The 17044-nt window shown below is 44.0% G+C and overlaps 1 protein-coding gene across 3 annotated transcripts; it reads right to left on the reverse strand.

Annotated features, from left to right (window-relative positions):
• Window positions 1-453: 453 nt before the first annotated feature.
• On the reverse strand, window positions 454-14448 carry PROZ (protein Z, vitamin K dependent plasma glycoprotein). Of its 3 annotated transcripts, XM_090021931.1 has the most exons (9): window positions 14310-14439; window positions 13865-13903; window positions 12266-12429; window positions 11284-11308; window positions 7377-7490; window positions 5393-5524; window positions 3140-3231; window positions 1609-1732; window positions 454-1124 (listed from the first exon to the last, which is right to left on the reverse strand). In XM_090021931.1, the coding sequence occupies exons 1-9, from the start codon at window positions 14377-14379 to the stop codon at window positions 616-618; spliced, it is 1269 nt and encodes a 422-aa protein (XP_089878057.1). In that variant the 5' UTR covers window positions 14380-14439; the 3' UTR covers window positions 454-615. The 3 variants fall into 3 exon arrangements, with proteins under 3 accessions (XP_089878057.1, XP_089878066.1, XP_089878074.1); XM_090021940.1 differs by lacking the exon at window positions 13865-13903 and having other exon boundaries at window positions 14310-14448; XM_090021948.1 differs by lacking the exons at window positions 13865-13903; window positions 14310-14439 and adding an exon at window positions 12563-13048.
• Between the last annotated feature and the right edge of the window lie 2596 nt (window positions 14449-17044).

Consider the following 17044-nt stretch of genomic DNA (forward strand, 5'->3'; position numbering starts at 1 on the left):
AGGGAGGCAGGTAGCCTCACCCTTGTGCCTGCCCCCCCGGTGCGAGTCCCCCCCATACCACTTGCACCTCCCTGCTGCCATTTAGCCTATGTGGCAGCTCTTGCTTTGGCCTGGGACATGGAACACAGTGGCTTTAGCCCCAGCTAAGCAGTGACAGGGTCAGAGCCACGGCAACAGCAGCTCCCCTGCTGCACAGTCTCTCCTGTGTTCTCTCCAGGCTGCACAGCCTGTTCCCTACACTATCCGTTCCCTCAGCACAAGCCATCTCAAGCCATCTTGTCCCACAGCCAAGCAGCAGCACCAGCGACTGCCCCAGTCTTGGCCAGTGCCAGACAGAGACTCTAGTCTGGGCCCAGTTTGGAGCTGGAGATGGAGCAGCCTTGTGGCCCAGGCTAGTACTCAAGTTCAAGATGAGGCTTTCTCCAACAGGGGGAGGAAAGACAGACTGGGAAATACAGAGTTTTGGTTTTTATGGGTGAATATAGCTAAATATTTACAGGATAAACATGACATCTTTAGTATCTGGGTGCTGTCCTTGATGAAACTGGTACAATTGTTGAATCCAAAGCATATTTTTCAATCACAGTTAGGGATTTCATGTCATAGGGATTCTTTTTATACCATGGTTTGTTTAAACCACATCATATATCTTGCAATCTTGGTGAAAAGAAATATTTCTGGGTTAGTTGCTTTTGTTGGCCGAGTTCCTGTAATGCCTGTCAGAAACCAAGTGCCTTTATAATCAGTGGCAGCAAAATTTCCTCCAGCCAGCGGCTCATCCATAGGTGCTTGGTGATGCCCACAAAATTCCCTGTTTGTAAGGCTTGTATTGAGTAGTTGTTCACATTCCTCTATAGGGAGGTGTGAAACCTGCAATTCTTTTAACACTCCAGTAAGTTCTGTTCCTTCAATTTTCCAGCCACTGACCGTCCCAGCCAACTGAGGAATCAAAACATGTTCCGCAAAGTCTCTGTCAGGGGTGCATATAGGAAGCTGGTAGCTGTTGCACTCAATGTGCTCTTGGAGTTGTATCAATGCAATGTTATTTTCACCAGTCTCTTTATCATATCGGATATGTATGTGTTTCTCATTCACGTTCATTACCTGCCCAACTCCATCTTTCCCTGTAAAGTAATGACATGTTCGCTGATATTAAAAATAGCCTTACTGTGTGCTGCCAAAGCTGAACACAGATTACTGCCAACAATCACGAGAGCTATTCTGACAATGCATGAATTGTCAATGTTGTGAAATGAGGGAGAGGTACACAAACTCATTGTGGATGCCAGTTTTACAACAGTTGGGTGTTTTTGGTTATGGTTATTTAAGTTAAGCATTATACTTTCAAGGCGTTGTTCAACTATTGGCAAACCTGTTTGTATGAATGAATACGAATTTCAGGTTGAGGCAGTAAAATACACAACCAAAAATGGATGCCAGTTTCTCCCTGAAAACCAAAGACTTTCAATCCAAGCAGTTTGCTTTTGAGGCTGGATGGAATGTTCCTAAATGCCAATGTTGGCATATCAGCTGTGTTGGTTTTTTTAAAGAGCTTTCAAACACAAGTATTTAGGCAGATATAAAGAAAAAATATGCTTAGTAACCTACCAGCCCCAACCTTGATCACAAAATTTCTGTGCAAAAGGGCACATGTAGCTGTAGTCAACACAAAGTTGCTGGCTAATAGCACACCTCCACAGAAACTCTTTCCTTCTGAATTTAGCAACAGGACCTTTAAAACAAAACAATAAGTAATGGTGTCAAATAACTGTCTGTAATATGACAGGATAGGAGTGAAATACTGATTTATTGCAAGCAGTAAAATTTGTGTGTTAATTATTTTTAGAATGAAAAATCCATACCTGTCTAATTCTACTATTCAAATCAAGAAGTCTCCCACTGACAGCTGCATTTCTAAAGAAAGGAGTAGGTTTGCACTGAGAAGGGAAGAATTTGGTTCTAAATATTTGGAACCAAACCCTGTTTCACCTGTAAGTTACCCTACTTTGGTGTGAAAGGGCAATTTTATTCTGAGTCCTTGACAAAATAATGGAAAGGCAGGTAGTCCCCTCCTTACTGCTTTTTGTGGCTTAGTTTGAATTGATTAAGCTGTGTTACAAAAGTTGATCTGTTCATTTTTCTTCAGGATTTATAGCAATGTATGCTATTGGAGCTGGAATTACCACAGCTGCTGACACCAGATTTAGCCTCTATAAATCCTTGATAAAGGGTTAAAAAGTACTTGTCCAAGTTATAGGGCCTAAAAAGAGTCCTGTGTTATTTTTTGTTGCAAAATCCCTAGGTCGGACATGGGTAATTTGTGTGCCAACTGCTTGCCTTGGATGGGGGAGCTGTATCTCAGGCTCCCTCCCTGGAATCAATCTCTGATTCCCTGTCACCTATGATCACCATGTATGTACATAAAGCACCACTGAACTTTGATAGTGCAAACATTTAAATAGGTTGTTGCTGCCAAGGGGGGTGTGCAATGGGCCCAGAGATTGCTAGAGTCACCAAAGCAGCTGCTTCCTACTTTCTCGATTAAAGGAAACAGCAGATGTTTTAACTTTGGGGGAAGAGGGAAGTGAGTGAGTTTTAGGGACAGCCAGGGCCCCCAAATGCTTTAATATTGCAGCAGGAGAGGAATAGGGTGTGGAAAATTCTGGATGTGCCCTTCAGCATTCATTCTCAGCTCTGAAAGAGATGGGATGCTGGGCATGACAGACTGATGGTAGTTCTTATGTGGAGCAGAGTAAAATAGGATTGTCCTTGGGTACCTTAGAGGGAAAATAGGATGTAGACCTTAAAATACCATGTATCATAACAGTGACAGATCAAAAGGGAATACCCTTACATGAATATATTGAAAAAAACAGAATCTTTTCTCATACTGACATGTAAGACACTAATGAGCATTCTGCAAGAACAACTTGAAAATGTGCACATATTAAGAGTGGAGCTACTGAAAGTCAGAAAAGGCAAGAAATAAGATACTGACATGGATAACTTTGACATCTAACTAAACTGCTGTCTTCTGTTTTTATTTACTCATTAAAGAGCTTGCATGGTTGAACCATTCAAAAAGAGCACATTTTAATCATAATAGATTTTTTTAAAGTAAAACTATTTCTATAAATACCTGCCAAGGGAATCCTCTGGCAAGACTGTTTTCCATTTCAGCCATCTTTGTTGTTTTTACAGTGTATTTAAATCTGCCACATGCACATTTATCTGGCCGTGGTTAAAAAGAAAAAAAATACATTTATGTCATGCAATATTTTGCACTCAGCAAATCAGGATCCCAGCTCTACTCCAAAAACCTCAAGGACCAAAGAAACTCAAATCTTTTTCTTAAAAAAGATGCTCCCGCTCCTCTTGCACATATGGGAGCCAAAATGAAACCTGCAGGAATAATAAGGTATGCTTGCCTGAGAGGACTCCAGCTTTCTCAACTAGTAGGTAAATTATCCACATCTTCCTGAAAGCAAGCAAGTTCTATGCAGGTCCCATCCCCTCTTCTACATTTAAAAGTACTGCTGCCAGCACACCCCAAAATTGCCTTCACTTTTCATTTTTCCAGCTCACAACTGCTCAGAATATAACCTGATGACGGTGCGAATTCCTATTGTATCTTTTGTTATGTCTGATAATATCAGTTCTAGGCTACCTTGTGGGCAACATCAAATTTGTGATAAAATACGAGATATCACTGCAGCTGGGCATCAGCAGATCTAGGATTCTGAGAAGGGCAGGGTGTAGATGGTATGGTGCATGATCATGTCTAATACAGCACACGGTTGTCTCCTATCCTTGTTCTGGACTGCCCCATGCCAAGCCTGACTGGGACATTGCGTATCTTCAGTGTCAAGATGGTTGGCACCAATACAGCAATGCATGCAACGTACATTTGAAAGTTTGAATGATTAGAGGAATCAAAGGGGATACCTCCCCACACAATGTACCTCCCCTGAATTCAGCCCTGCAGCTGGGTTGTGACCAACACGACAGGACAGTGTGGACCCACAGAAGTTCATTTGTGCATAGTGTGGGATCTCTGCTGTGACTGAGCGGAGCCTTGACAAGCTGAAGGAAAAGTCTGGGTGAGTGAGATGCACATGGTCTTTCCTGCAGCTATTCCAACCTCGTGGACTCTATTCATTCCAAATCCAGGTGTTGCTGATGGGGACTGGAACGCCTGCTGGGGGAGTGGGTAAGACTGGCTGTAATTCACACTTGGCTTGAAAGATTTCTGTCTTTTAAATTTTAAAAAGTGAATTCTTTTCAGGCAAGGCCATTCTACTGGAAGGAGCATCTTCCCTACTCTGGAGGGAATGTGGGGGGGTCTCTCAGCCTGTCATGTCTGGGGGGAAGGTGGGTGATTCTTCTCATGGCACTTGGGAGTAGAGGGGTGGATAGTTACAGGCCATGAAGCTCATGGGGTTAGAGGAGCACAAGTTCCCCAATGAGGAACAACAGTGATGCTCTCCCAGCTCCTCAGTGCATATGTATGTGTTACCTTGGCAGTGAGATCAGCTACCAGAGCAGCAATCTTGATAGTAAAAAATGTGCTTGTGGTTGAGTCTCCTCCTACTCAGTTCTTTCTTTTCAGATGTAACTTGACTGACTTCAGTGGTGGTCTTCTGAGGCAAGGCTGTCAAACATATGCCCCATGAGCCAAATCCAGCCTGTGGAGCTGCTCCATCCAGCCTGCTAAAGCTACTGGTGGGACAGGGAATTTGGGGACATAGCTAGGAAGGGGTTGGGCCCACCATGGAATCTGGGCCCTGTTGAGCATGGCTCTTGGCAGCGGGTGAGCATGCCAAGGGCTGTGTCTGTTTGCCCTATGGTTGTTTGGGGCATGACTGCTTGTCCTGCAGCTACCACCACCACTGCTGCTTGTGCTTCCTTTGCTGCAGTATGCAGCTGCTTGGCCCACAACTGCCTGCCCCACTGCTTGCACTCATACTGTTGGCCCCGCTGCCTTCACCACTGATCCCACTGCACCTGCTGCTTGCTCTGCAGAGCTAAGCTGTGAAGAGCTGCACAATCTGTATCCAGCCTGGGGAATAAAGGTGAGTTTGCCATCCCTGCTCTAAATGTATAATGAGAACAAGTGGAGACTGTGATCCAGCAAATCCATTTTAGAATGACATGAGTGCTTTGTTTTGTGGCTCTGCTTAAAACTTTCCAATTAACTTTCTTTTTCCATTTTGGCTGCTGGAGAGTTGTCCTTGCAGGTGCCATCTGAATGCCTCCTTTTCTGTCCATCCTCAAGGTCTCTTAGTGCAATTGTAAATTCAGCCTTAGAGTCTGCTGTCTTCTACTGATGCCACTACCCCCCTGTTTGCCTACCCTGCAATAGTGCTGCCTGCATGCTAGTTTTCATACTTGCCTGTTGGGATGCATGATTTTTTATCTTTTCCTAGTTCATAGCCATTTGCACATGAGCAGCGGTAAGAGCGAGGGCCTGGATAGCAGAACTGTTGACATCCATAACTTGTCTTGTGGTGGCACTCATTTTCAGCTAAACACAATGAAAAAGGTAAATACATTTAGCTGTCAACTCTGGGAGCTTTCCTTGTGTAACATGAGCTCTGTTTCACTACACCAGAACACTGGTCACCACTCATCATCTTTTGGACTCACCACGTTAGTTTTTACTCCCTCTCCCTCTTTTCCATTTGTAGGCATGGAATTGAAAGGTGCAGAGCATATGCATAGCCCAGGAAGTGACTGCCTGTTGGACATGCACAGGGGCCCAGCCCAAGGGAATGCAGTGGCTGGACTGGGCTGAAACAGGAGCTTCTGAGGACCTTTTTTAAAGACCCCAAAGCAGGTGACAATCCCCACCTCCCTTGTGCTCAGAGGCACGTTCCTTCCCCTCTGTTTCCTCCTCCTCCTCCTGCTGATGCTTTCCCCACTGTTTTGTGGGCAGGGGAAGCTTCAGAGCTACTCCTGCCTACTCTAGCCAGGCTGCAGGGCAGGGGAGGGGGCCTGGCTCAGTTAGAATAGTAACAGCAGCAGTAATTGAGTTTCTGCCCCCCATGCCTGCTCCTGGGGGCTGGGAAGGGTGAGCGAACTCCCCACCAACCCATTGCTGCTGCTGCTGCTGTCCTGTCGCATTTCAAACTGAGTCCAGCTCCCCACCCCTCTCCCCCCAGGAGCAGCTTTAAAGCTTCCCCCACCCCTAAGACAGAGAGAAAGTAGCAGCAGCAGATGGGGGATGGGGTAAAGGGTGGCAGAAGGAGAAGCTCTTCTATGGTTGGGGATTGCCAGAGCTCAAAGGGCACAGAAGCCATTGCTCTTATTTCTCAGCCACATCCCAAATGCCAGAGGGCTATGCTTGCCTACAGTGCCCAAATATTTCTCTATGGTGGGGGAAAGTCTTCAGCTAGGCAGCAAGGCTCATTTGAGGCTGGTGGAGTAGCAGCTCTTTTCTCTCCGAAAGAGACTTGAGGCTTGTGATTGACCACAAGACAAACATGAGCCACCAATGCAATTCTGCAGCCAGCAAAGCAAATAAAACTCTCAACTACCAATGCATCTCAAACAAGACCCAAGAAGTCATTCTCCTGTTTTACTCAGCCTTGGTGAGGCCACAGCTGGAGTACTGCATCCAGTTCTGACAGTTTATAAGTATATAAAGGGTCTGCATCAGGAGCTGGAAGAACATCTGTTCACCAGGGCACCCCAAGGGAAGACACGGTCTAATGGTCACAAACTTCTGGAAGACCATTTTAGACTGGATATAAAGAAAAACTTCTTTACTGCCAGAGTCTCCAGAGTTTGGAACAGACTCCCCCAAGAAGTGGTGCAAGCACCTACTGTGGATACCTTTAAGAAACTCTTGGATGCTTATCTTCCTGGGGTGTTTTGATACCAGCTGACTTCCTACCCCTTGGACAGGGGGCTGGACCGGATGATCTTGCGAGGTCCCTTCCAGCCCTAATGTCTATGAAATCTATAAGCAGCCTTAACAGGCTCAGGAATCTGGCCTATTGTGTTTTTCTATTAATTTCCATTTCCATGTATAGCGATTAGCATTGTAAAGCAGATCAAGGCCATTTTTCTGTTTTTATTCACTCCTTATTCAGGTGAATTTCCAGTGCAGTCACCTTATTACTGCCTGAGAAAGGATGGAGAAAGACTGAAGGGGGATTACCCTCTTCAACAGAAAGCCCCACAGGAAAGTATCCTGGGAGTAAAGGAAGAAATGGACAATGGGTATCACATTTTCTCATGTAATTTTAATGCATCTTTCACTAAGGATCATATATGTTCTAAGTTAAGGCAAACATGATATGAGGTACATAAGTTTCCCATTATGGCTTCCAGGAAGGAATATGATTCCAATGTAGTGCTTGTAGAGAACTTACCTAGTGCACAGTTGTCTCCTTCATAGCCACTAGTACAACTGCATATGTAACTGCGAATGTTGTCCATGCATGCGCCATTATGCAGACATGGATTTGAGGAGCACTGTCTGCCACCTGAATGAATGGCACATCAGTAAGAGCAGTTATCATCAACTGTGACACATGACCTACTTAATTACAGTGCTTTCTTTCAGCAGGAAGATGATTATGGAAATTCTATTAAAATTACTTAAAAAACAACTTATTACTGTAAAAGAGAAATTTCTTTTCATAATATCAAAGCTGAATCAATCTTGTGAGTAGTATTTGCTATCAATTTTTAATCCGGAAACCAGATTCTGTTGTCGAAAATTCCTAATTGTGACAGGAATTGAACATATGTATCAACAGACAGAACTAGCTATGAAAGATAAGATACTCAATTTAACAATGGGACTTTGTTTTTCCTCCCCTGTTCTCAGTTCCTGTTTTCTAAATCCTTTCTATTTTATAATGAAACTTCATACCTGCACATGAGGATTTCCTGAAGTAACTGGTGAAAATTATTGTGATATCTGACAATATAATTCCCACCCACCCCCAAAATAAAGACACTAAAGGATGAGAACTGTACTGATAAATACACCCAGTATTAATTGACACTAATGTCCAGCAATGCCATCTTTCAGTATGCATGTACAGTACTGCATCTTAGCACATGGGGACATGGGTCACCTAACTGAAAACTGTCACCACAGAAACATTTCTGAATGTGAAGAATTGAAGTTTGACAATAGAATTTTTCCACAGTAATAAGTAACATTGTAATTTAGCTGAAAATATCCATCAAACAATTTTATTTACCTGCTTGATACTCCTCTGCATGAGATGCCTAATGAGTGCAGACACATGGACAATGCACTTGAGTATAATTAGTACATTCAACAACAGCTTCTGAAATCCCAAATACTTTACCTTAATAATTACAACACTTTTTGCCAGGTGTTCTTTTCCCTTCCAAGTAGACAGTGTTGGCTATGCATGACTCGAGTTCACAGAATAGCTTTACAGTCAAGCTGCAACACTACATATATGCCATAATCAGGCTGCTTAGATTTCATATAATCAAAAAAAGTGATGCATGAAAATATATTTATACATCTGCCACAAAGAGGAAACATTGGGTGGTGGTGGTTGGAGACTCCCTTCTGCAGGGCATAGGGATTCATTTGCCAGCCTGACCTGCTGTCCCGTGCAGTCTGCTGCTTGCCTGAAGCCTGGATCCAAGATATCAAGGAAGGATTACTGAGACTTGTCCAGACCTCTGACAAATATCCCATGCTGCTCATCCATGTGGGTACCAGTGGTACTGCCAGGGGTGACCCTGAGCAAATCAAAAGTGACTACAGGGCTCTGGGTGCAAAAGTGAAGAGGATAGGGGCACAGGTCGTGTTTTCCTCAATCCTTCCGGTCAAGGGAAAAGACCCTGGCAGGAGCAGATGCATCCTTCAGATCAATGCATGGCTGCACAAGTAGGGTTGCCAGCAGAGATTTGGCTTCCTCGAGCATGGGACATTGTTCCAAGAAGAAGGCTTGCTGGGAAGAAATGGGTTCCACCTGACAACGAAAGGAAAAAGCATCTTCACAGACAGGTTCGCTAACCTAGTGAGGAGGGCTTTAAACTGGGTTCGCAGGTGGATAGAGAACAAAGCCCTGAGACAAGTGGGGAAGCAGGAGACCTGGAGAAAGCAGAAGCAGGAGGGGGCAACATGAGAGAGCTCCTCATTCTTCCTGAGAAAGTAGGGCAATTGGCTAGTCACCTCAGGCGCCTGTACACAAATGCACAGAGCCTGGGAAACAAGCAGTAAGAATTGGAAGTGCTTGCATAGTCAAAGAACTATGATGTAACTGGAATATCTGAGACTTGGTGGGATAACTCATGTGACTAGAACACTGTCATGGATGGGTACAAATGGTTCAGGAAGGACAGGCAGGGGAGAAGAGGAGGAGGAGGAGTTGTACCGTGTGTAAAAGTGCTGTATGATTGCTCAGAGCTCTAGTATGACACTGGAGATAGGTCTGTTGAAAGTATCTGAGTTAAGGTTCAAGATGAGGGCAACAACAGTGATGTTGTGGTGGGTGTGTGTTATAGACCACCAGACCAGGAGGATGAGGTAGATGAGGCTTTTTTCAGGCAACTAGCAGAAGTTTCTAGATCACAGGCCCTGGTTTGCATGGGGGACTATTGTCACCCTGACATCTGCTAGGAGGGCAATACAGCAGTGCACAAACAGGAAAGAATTGGTGAGGGATGTAGACATGGATGGCAAGTTGAGCAGCAGTGACCACAAGATGATTGAGTTCAGGATCCTGACAAAAGAAGGAAAGGAGAGCAGCCATGGTCGACTGGTGCCACTTTAGTCAGGTGGTGAGGGGTGGTGCCTGTGGACAACCTCACCATCTGGGGGGAGTCCCCCTGCAGCCAATCTTGCTGACCAGGTAGTAGCTGCAGCACTCCTGGAGGTGACTGCAGTGCTTCATTTGGCACTCTCACTCCCCAGCCAGTATTTGCAGCTGGGCACCGGAGCTCCCACCTGCCCTCCTGCCCATTGCCTAAGCAGGGAGTGTGGCCTGTCAGAGGGTGCACCCGCACTCTCAGGGGCTGCATGTTCACCCCTGTGCACCCCCAACATGTCGCCACTGAGAGCAGCGGAGTATGAACCCTGGACTTAGAAAAGCAGACTTTGAGTCAGGGAACTGATTGGCAGGATCCCCTGGGAGGACAATCTGAGTGGAACAGGAATCCAGAAGAGCTGGCTGTATTTTAAAGAAATCTTACTGAGGGCACAGAAACGAACCATCCTGATGTGCAGGAAGACTAGCAAATGTGGCAAGCAACCAGCTTGGCTTAGCAGAGAACTCTTTGGTGAACTTAAAAAAGGAAGCTTACAGAAAGTGGAAGCTTGGACAAAGAACTTGGGAGGAGTATAAGAGTACTGCTCGGGCATACAGGGATGACGTCAGGAAGACCAAAGCTCAACTGGAGTTGCAGTTAGCAAGGGACAAGAAGGGCTTCTATAAGTATTTTAGCAACAAGAAGAAGGTCAGGGAAAGTGTGGGTCCATTACTGAATGGGAGAGGCAACCTAGTGACAGATGAGGAGGAAAAGGCTAAAGTACTCAATGCCTTTTTTACCTAGGTCTTCACAGGCAAAGTCAGTTCCCTGACTACTGCACCAGGCAGTACAGTCTGGGGACCACCTTGGTCCATGCCCCTGACTGGGCAGAGCGGGAGGTCCCAGAGTCCTCCTTAGTCGTGGAGAGAGACGGAGCTCTCCCCTGCGGCTCCCGGGGGAGAAGGGCCTGGCAGTAGGAGTCTATCTCCTGCTCGCAGTCCCTGATGGCACGCAGTCTCTGGACTGTGGCCTGGAGCTCCTCCAGCTGGCGCGCCAGAGACCCCAGTAGGGAGCAGACCCCGCAAGGGGAGGTAGCCATGCTCCCGGGCCCCAGAGCCTGAAAAAGAGACAGGCAGCCCCCGCAGCCAAGAGCCAGGTTGGTGGTGCAAGGCCTGAAGCCACAGGAGGAATTGTGCTGTGATGTATGCACAGCCTCAGATTGCCCCAGTACAGCCTTGAGAACAATCAAAGAAAGTGCCCATTCAATGTGACTGCATCTAGTTAAGCATATTAGTAGTTTTGGTTTTACTGTCTTCACAGTTTAATTAATTCTTAAATCACTGTTTTTATAATGACCACACTTGGGTTTGTGTAAATGTTTTCCCACACATTCTTGAAGACATAATAAATAGCAGTTGGATATTTAAATTAATATTTCAACAGAATACATTACTCAAAAACTCCTATAAAATGCATAATCCTCAGTGTAATGACCATGACATTCTGCAAATGGAAATGAATTAGGCTGCTTACCAAAGTAACCATTCCAAAATATTTTCTGAAAGAAATAAAAATAAAAAGTTATTTTTTTCTAAAACTGACTCTTTTTTACCACAAATATTTTGTCACAGCAAAAGCACAGCAAAGAATAAATATTATATTTTAAGCTTAAAGAATCACTATGGGTCTAAGTCTTACAAGCTCGATTGACAAAACCACCATTAAATGAAATGGGAGTTTTGCTTGAGTCAGAGCACAGGATCTGAACCTGATGCTTTATTTCAGAATAAGTGAATCACTGTGGAAAAATATCAGAGGGGGAAGAAAGGGTCTGTGTTATGTGTAAGAGATGTCTGGGCATTAGTATGTGATAATAAGTGATAACACCAAACCCCTTCAGCGCTGAGGATCTAAAGTCTGAAGCACATTCATTTGTCTTCTCCCCTGCTGTGCCTTGCCAAGCACTTGGGAAGAAACCGTCAGTCACTCCAAAGAGCAGAAAGTTGGATCAGGTGAGCTTTGTTGTGTATTGCATCACATGGCCTGGATTGTAGCACTTTTCAATACACCTCCAACCACTAAGCTACCCACACAGCCCCACCTCCCACCCAGTTGCCGTTGGCATCCTCTCCATCTGCTTTCCTCACTGTTCTGGCAGATAGGTCCCTGGCATAAAATGCATACTGTGCACTGCTAGCAGGTGGCACAATGCATGGTGCTGCAAAAAGAAACATCTGGCACAAGGTGGGATGCCCTCCTGATCATGGCTGCTACTTCTCCTTGCTGGGAAGACACCACTCTCTCATGTTACTCCCTTTGCATCTGCTCTCATCCCTCACTTCACTACTGTGGCAAGAAAATACTTCAGTGCCAAAGTACAACGTGCAATGCTTTTGCCCTGCAAAGAAATCTAGGTATTGTAGGCACCGTGGCATGGGAACTGCTTGCTATCTATCAAGTAACAAACAGTAAGTGCTCTAATCTTTAGAAAACAAACAATAAAAAAACTACCTACAAGCTTTTCGTCATCTTCAAACACTTCCCTTGCCTCTTCGAGTGAGCATCTTTCTTCAAGGCATTCTCTTTCCAAGTTGCCTTGGAGGAACTCCTCAAAAAAAAAGAAACGGGCTCGCTTGGGCCTTGTAATAACTTTGTTTGCATCATTAGCAGATAGAAACACTGAAAAAAATGTATAACAAGAGCAGGTAATATAATACTGGCATGGACTGAGCAATTAGTTCAGCATCTACAACCCCCAAGGCCCAGGGCATGTAGTGAGCCAAGGCCATACATATGTCCTTAGAGTTCTTACTCTGCCTCTCTTCTGTCCTGGACCACGTGGCAGTCAGGTTCTGATACAAGCCAAGCTCCATCAGGCCCACATATCCAGAAGCCTGTATATCAGCTATAGCACTACAGTACAGAAATGTTGCACGGTCCTTGTTTTTGTCCAGGTTTATACAGTGCCTAAAAAACAAGAGGGTCCTGGGCTCCAACTACGGCTTGTCTGCACTATACAAATATAAATAACCAATGAAAATTAGGACTCTGTGTTTAATTTTTCTGCAGACTTTCTCTTGGAGGAACAATTATGCACATCTCCCTAGCAATAATTCCCACCTCCTCCATTCTGACTTGATATTGTCTTTGCAAAATAAGTCCTAAGGAAAGGGCTTTCTCACCTGCTCTGCAGGGTTTGGGTGAGTGAAATGTTGCCAAAGAGACTCCCCACTTAAAAGAGTTAGGAAGCCCCAGCCCCTGGAGATTTGAAACCTCTCTGCAGAAGTGGAGAGAATTATTTTGTGCCAAGTTATTTTTCAGTGTGTCAGCCTGAACTTCCTTCTCTGACTGTTTTGAAATATTCACAAAGTAAAGATGGCAAAATATGGTCCTTCACCTGTGTGTCAAATAACTAATTTTCTGTACAAATTGAAGCCCAACAACATTCAAAAAACATGATCATAGCTTATGCCATATCCTCCTGGTTTCTGGGGTTCCTTCTGGATTTGGATTATCACAATGCCAGAAAAAACTTGGCAACAGTTTGGCTGCTGACATTCTACAACCTGTCATGTTGACTAGTGCCGTCTCAGCAGCGGTGTTCTCCTACACCTGTCTGTCTCCATGTGTTGTCTCTTGTCTTACACCTAAGTAATAAGCTATTGGGGATAAGAACTGTTATTTTTTTCTTGTGTTTGTGCAATGTCTATCATAGTGTGGTCCATGCCTGGGAGGCTCTAGCCATTATGGAGAAAAAAACCCAGCAAATAATAATCAATAGTGACAGCAGTAAGAGGAAGATATTCTGAAATTGTATTTAATGTCTTAGTTAAACCTTTATACATGAGTCCCATGGAACAGAATTATTTTAACAGGGTTTTCAGTATTCAAAAAATATTCTCCATTATACTTTAAAATGCAGCTACTGTATTTCACTGACTTTATATAGTTCATATTTTCCTTAAGTGGCTAATATTGCATTTTTGTCACTAATATAATCTCAGTTGAAAGTCATTTAAAATGTTTGTGTGTGTGTACACTATGGTATATTACATACTTAAGTAGAAATCTGTATTTTTTTCACTCAAACTCCAATTAATAAATGCATACTTACTTTCCTTTCCCCCTTCCTTTTCCTTCCCTGTGGGGTATTCTAGCACATTAATACAGAAAAGTGTATTTATGCAATTCATGTAAAAACAAGCTTTCTATATGAAACAAACTTCTACCATAAACTCATTGTTAGTCCTTACAATAATTAGAAATACTCTTTAAGGATAACAAGTGAGGAGTAAAGAGAGAATATTGTGCGACATCAACTGAATGTCATGTCATCATTTTTTCCAAAAGCTGCCTCAGTAGCTGAATTACAGATTTTGCTAAAATGTATCGGAAAACAGGAGAAGATGGATGAACATAAAAACCACCAGCTTTTTAATGATGCAAGCCTGTGCTAGCAAGTAAAAACTACACAAGACAAAAAATATTCTTGTTTGTCCCATGTGTTTAGAAGATCAGAACAAAGCCAAATTAAGGTAACATTAAAACGAATGACATACCTGTCTGTTCTGTCTGAAGAAAAAGGAGGAAAGAAAGAAGAAACCATATTATCTGAAAGTGAGCTGCCATTTTTGATCCTCTGCGAGAGTTAACTGTAGCTCGCTGGCATTCCTGTAGTTCTTCTGGGAAGTTGCTACATGAGAAATGCTAAAGTGTAAAGTTCAGTAACTCATGAGAAAACAAAACCTCTGCTAGTAATGCCCGCACTCAGTGTCAATACATACTACTTAAAAAAAACAAGGTTAATGGTCCAGCTCTATTACCATTCTAGAAAGGAGGTTTTTTTGATAGCCTCTTACCTTTTTGGCTAGGGACAGACATTATATATAAACTTGTTTAATCAATCAGAAAGTGGTTTAAGTCCGTAACAAAATGTAAGTTCAGTGTGCATAAACCAGTTTCAAAATGGTTGAAACTGGTTTAAGATAAACCTTGTTGAATGCAGTATCAGACTTCACTGATTTGGGTTGAATCAGTTTATGCAATGTCTGTCCCAGACCCCTTCCTCATTTAAGTTAAACCAGAGTCCCCATCATCCCAGATGCTTTGCAGCCCTGGGCTGGGCTGGGTTGTCTGCTCCAGAGAACAGGGCTGGCCCTACTGCTCTGCTCCCTAACCAGAGCTCCAGCAGAGACTGCAGGCACAGCAGAATCTGCCTGGCTTCTCCCTGCCCCACACCCCCTCACTGCTCAAGCAGGGATACCCTCCTCCTTCCCTCCATCTCCCACAGCATGGACCCCAGTCCCATGGATCCTAGGCATGTGGTATGCTAGCTGATGCTGAGGTGTCTCCGTGTGTGTGTCTCCAGTTTCACTGGGACAGGAAGACAGAACAGTGCTCGCTTAGGGCTTTTAGGAACTAATCAACAGGTCAGCTGGTAATGACCCTTCATGCCTTCCTTGCAAAAATCTGTTTAAGTAAAGTTTGAACTAATGAGAGAGATTTTTATTTTGTTAATGGGCTGATATATGCTGTGTTATCAGCTCCCTGCTGGCTCCCTCACCTGTCAGGTTTGCAGACAGTATGAAGGAGGAGGGAGAAGGAGACTGAAAAGCTCAGTATCACCAACAGATGCATTCACTGCACCCCCTTCCCCACCTTTGCCTCAGAGTGCTAGCCAGGGCTGGGGGCTGGCAACACACCTGCCCCTTGAGCAGGGAGTGGGGAAAAGCCTGGGACTGTGCAGGCAGGGTGGGGGTTTAAACCACTCCCTAACTGGAGGTCCTGCTGAGGCCTGGCCATGTCCCACAGCACTCCAACTCAGCACTTTCAAAGGAAAGGGAGGGCTGCTCCAGCACCCCCTGGCTTCTAGCAGTTGCAAATTGATTCAATCTAGGAAGGTTAGACTAATCTGCAAAGATTGAGTCAATTCAGGCTCAGGCTTTTTGAATGTCTGTCCCTAGTCTATGAGACAGATGTAGGTGGAAGCAGGTTTGCCAGCTGTCCTGGCAACTGCTAGAGAAGTTCAAGGTTTGAGCATTTCCTCATATCCTGGTCCCATTTTGAATAATACAGCTAGAGGAGATATGCTAAAAAGCTGAAGGATTTATTACACCTTCAGTGAAATATAGGTACAAACCTGAGGAGGGCTCCTAGAAGATTTTCAGCAAGACTGTTTTAGGAGTTAGTGAACCAGCTTTTCCCCCATAAACAACTGACCAGGGCAGTAAGAGGCCACAGAATTCCTTCAGCTTGCATTGCAGAGTCTCTGTCAGTCTAGGGTTGTATTTCCCAATAGATGAACAGATGATATTCCACAGGAACTCTGTAATGGGCAGAATTAGATCCCTGGAGCTATATTTTCATGACCCAGACAATCTTCCTTTTTGATGCTGGTGGAACTGCACCTCAGAAAAGGTGGGAGGGAACTGTTTAAAACATTTCAATCTCAACTGCTTGCAGATACATGCACGCACATCTGTACAAACTGTAGTGCTGAAACAATTAGTTGCCTGGAAATAGGGCATTCCTGTGGCTGATTTTACATGTGCAAAACTCTACATTGGTAGCATAAGTTGCCCCACACTTGGAGTACATTGGTGGGACAGCAAATGGTGCATCTGTCATAGCAAAAGTACAGACATGGACCAAATTGGTTCCTCTTCACCCTCCTACACTTGTCTTCTCAATTAGTTATACAGCACAAGCATGCTTTCTTCAATGCATTTAGCTTACAGCTGGGTCACCACTTGAGGTCAGCATATCCACAGGACTCAACTGTGAAACCAAAGCAAAGCTGTACTCTGTAAATACATTTTTACAAGCTGGCTATTTTTGCATGTTTCGTTTAAAAAGGAGATCAATGTGGGTACAAATTCATCTTTCAAAACAGAACTTCAGAATCTGCATTATTCAATTCCATTTTTCATATTAAGGTAGTGTTGAAGCATGCAGTTAATCCAAAGAACCCCATTATTAGCTACAAAAATCCTTGTCGTTTTTTAAAAGTTAACTTGTAATTCCTAAACAATACTCCCCCTACTGAGTGGTTGTTATATGGCTTTGTACCCTTTGGATATAGATCATAATGTGTTCAGTCACATAGGGCAAGGCTTTACAGTAAATTCTATAGAAAAAAAGCAACACTCAGTTCTTGGAGACATGTAAACATTAATGTGGACCTCCAATATCCATCATCCACCTTCCAACTGGTACTTCCATCTTTCAGTGATGACTGTGGGGAGAGGAATGGAGAACTAGTATTCTTAGTGGATAGAATAGATTAATCTGCCCT

This window comes from Crocodylus siamensis, chromosome 1 (genome assembly GCF_052110815.1).
Source record: "Crocodylus siamensis isolate JL-2025a chromosome 1, ASM5211081v1, whole genome shotgun sequence".
NCBI lineage: Eukaryota > Metazoa > Chordata > Crocodylia > Crocodylidae > Crocodylus > Crocodylus siamensis.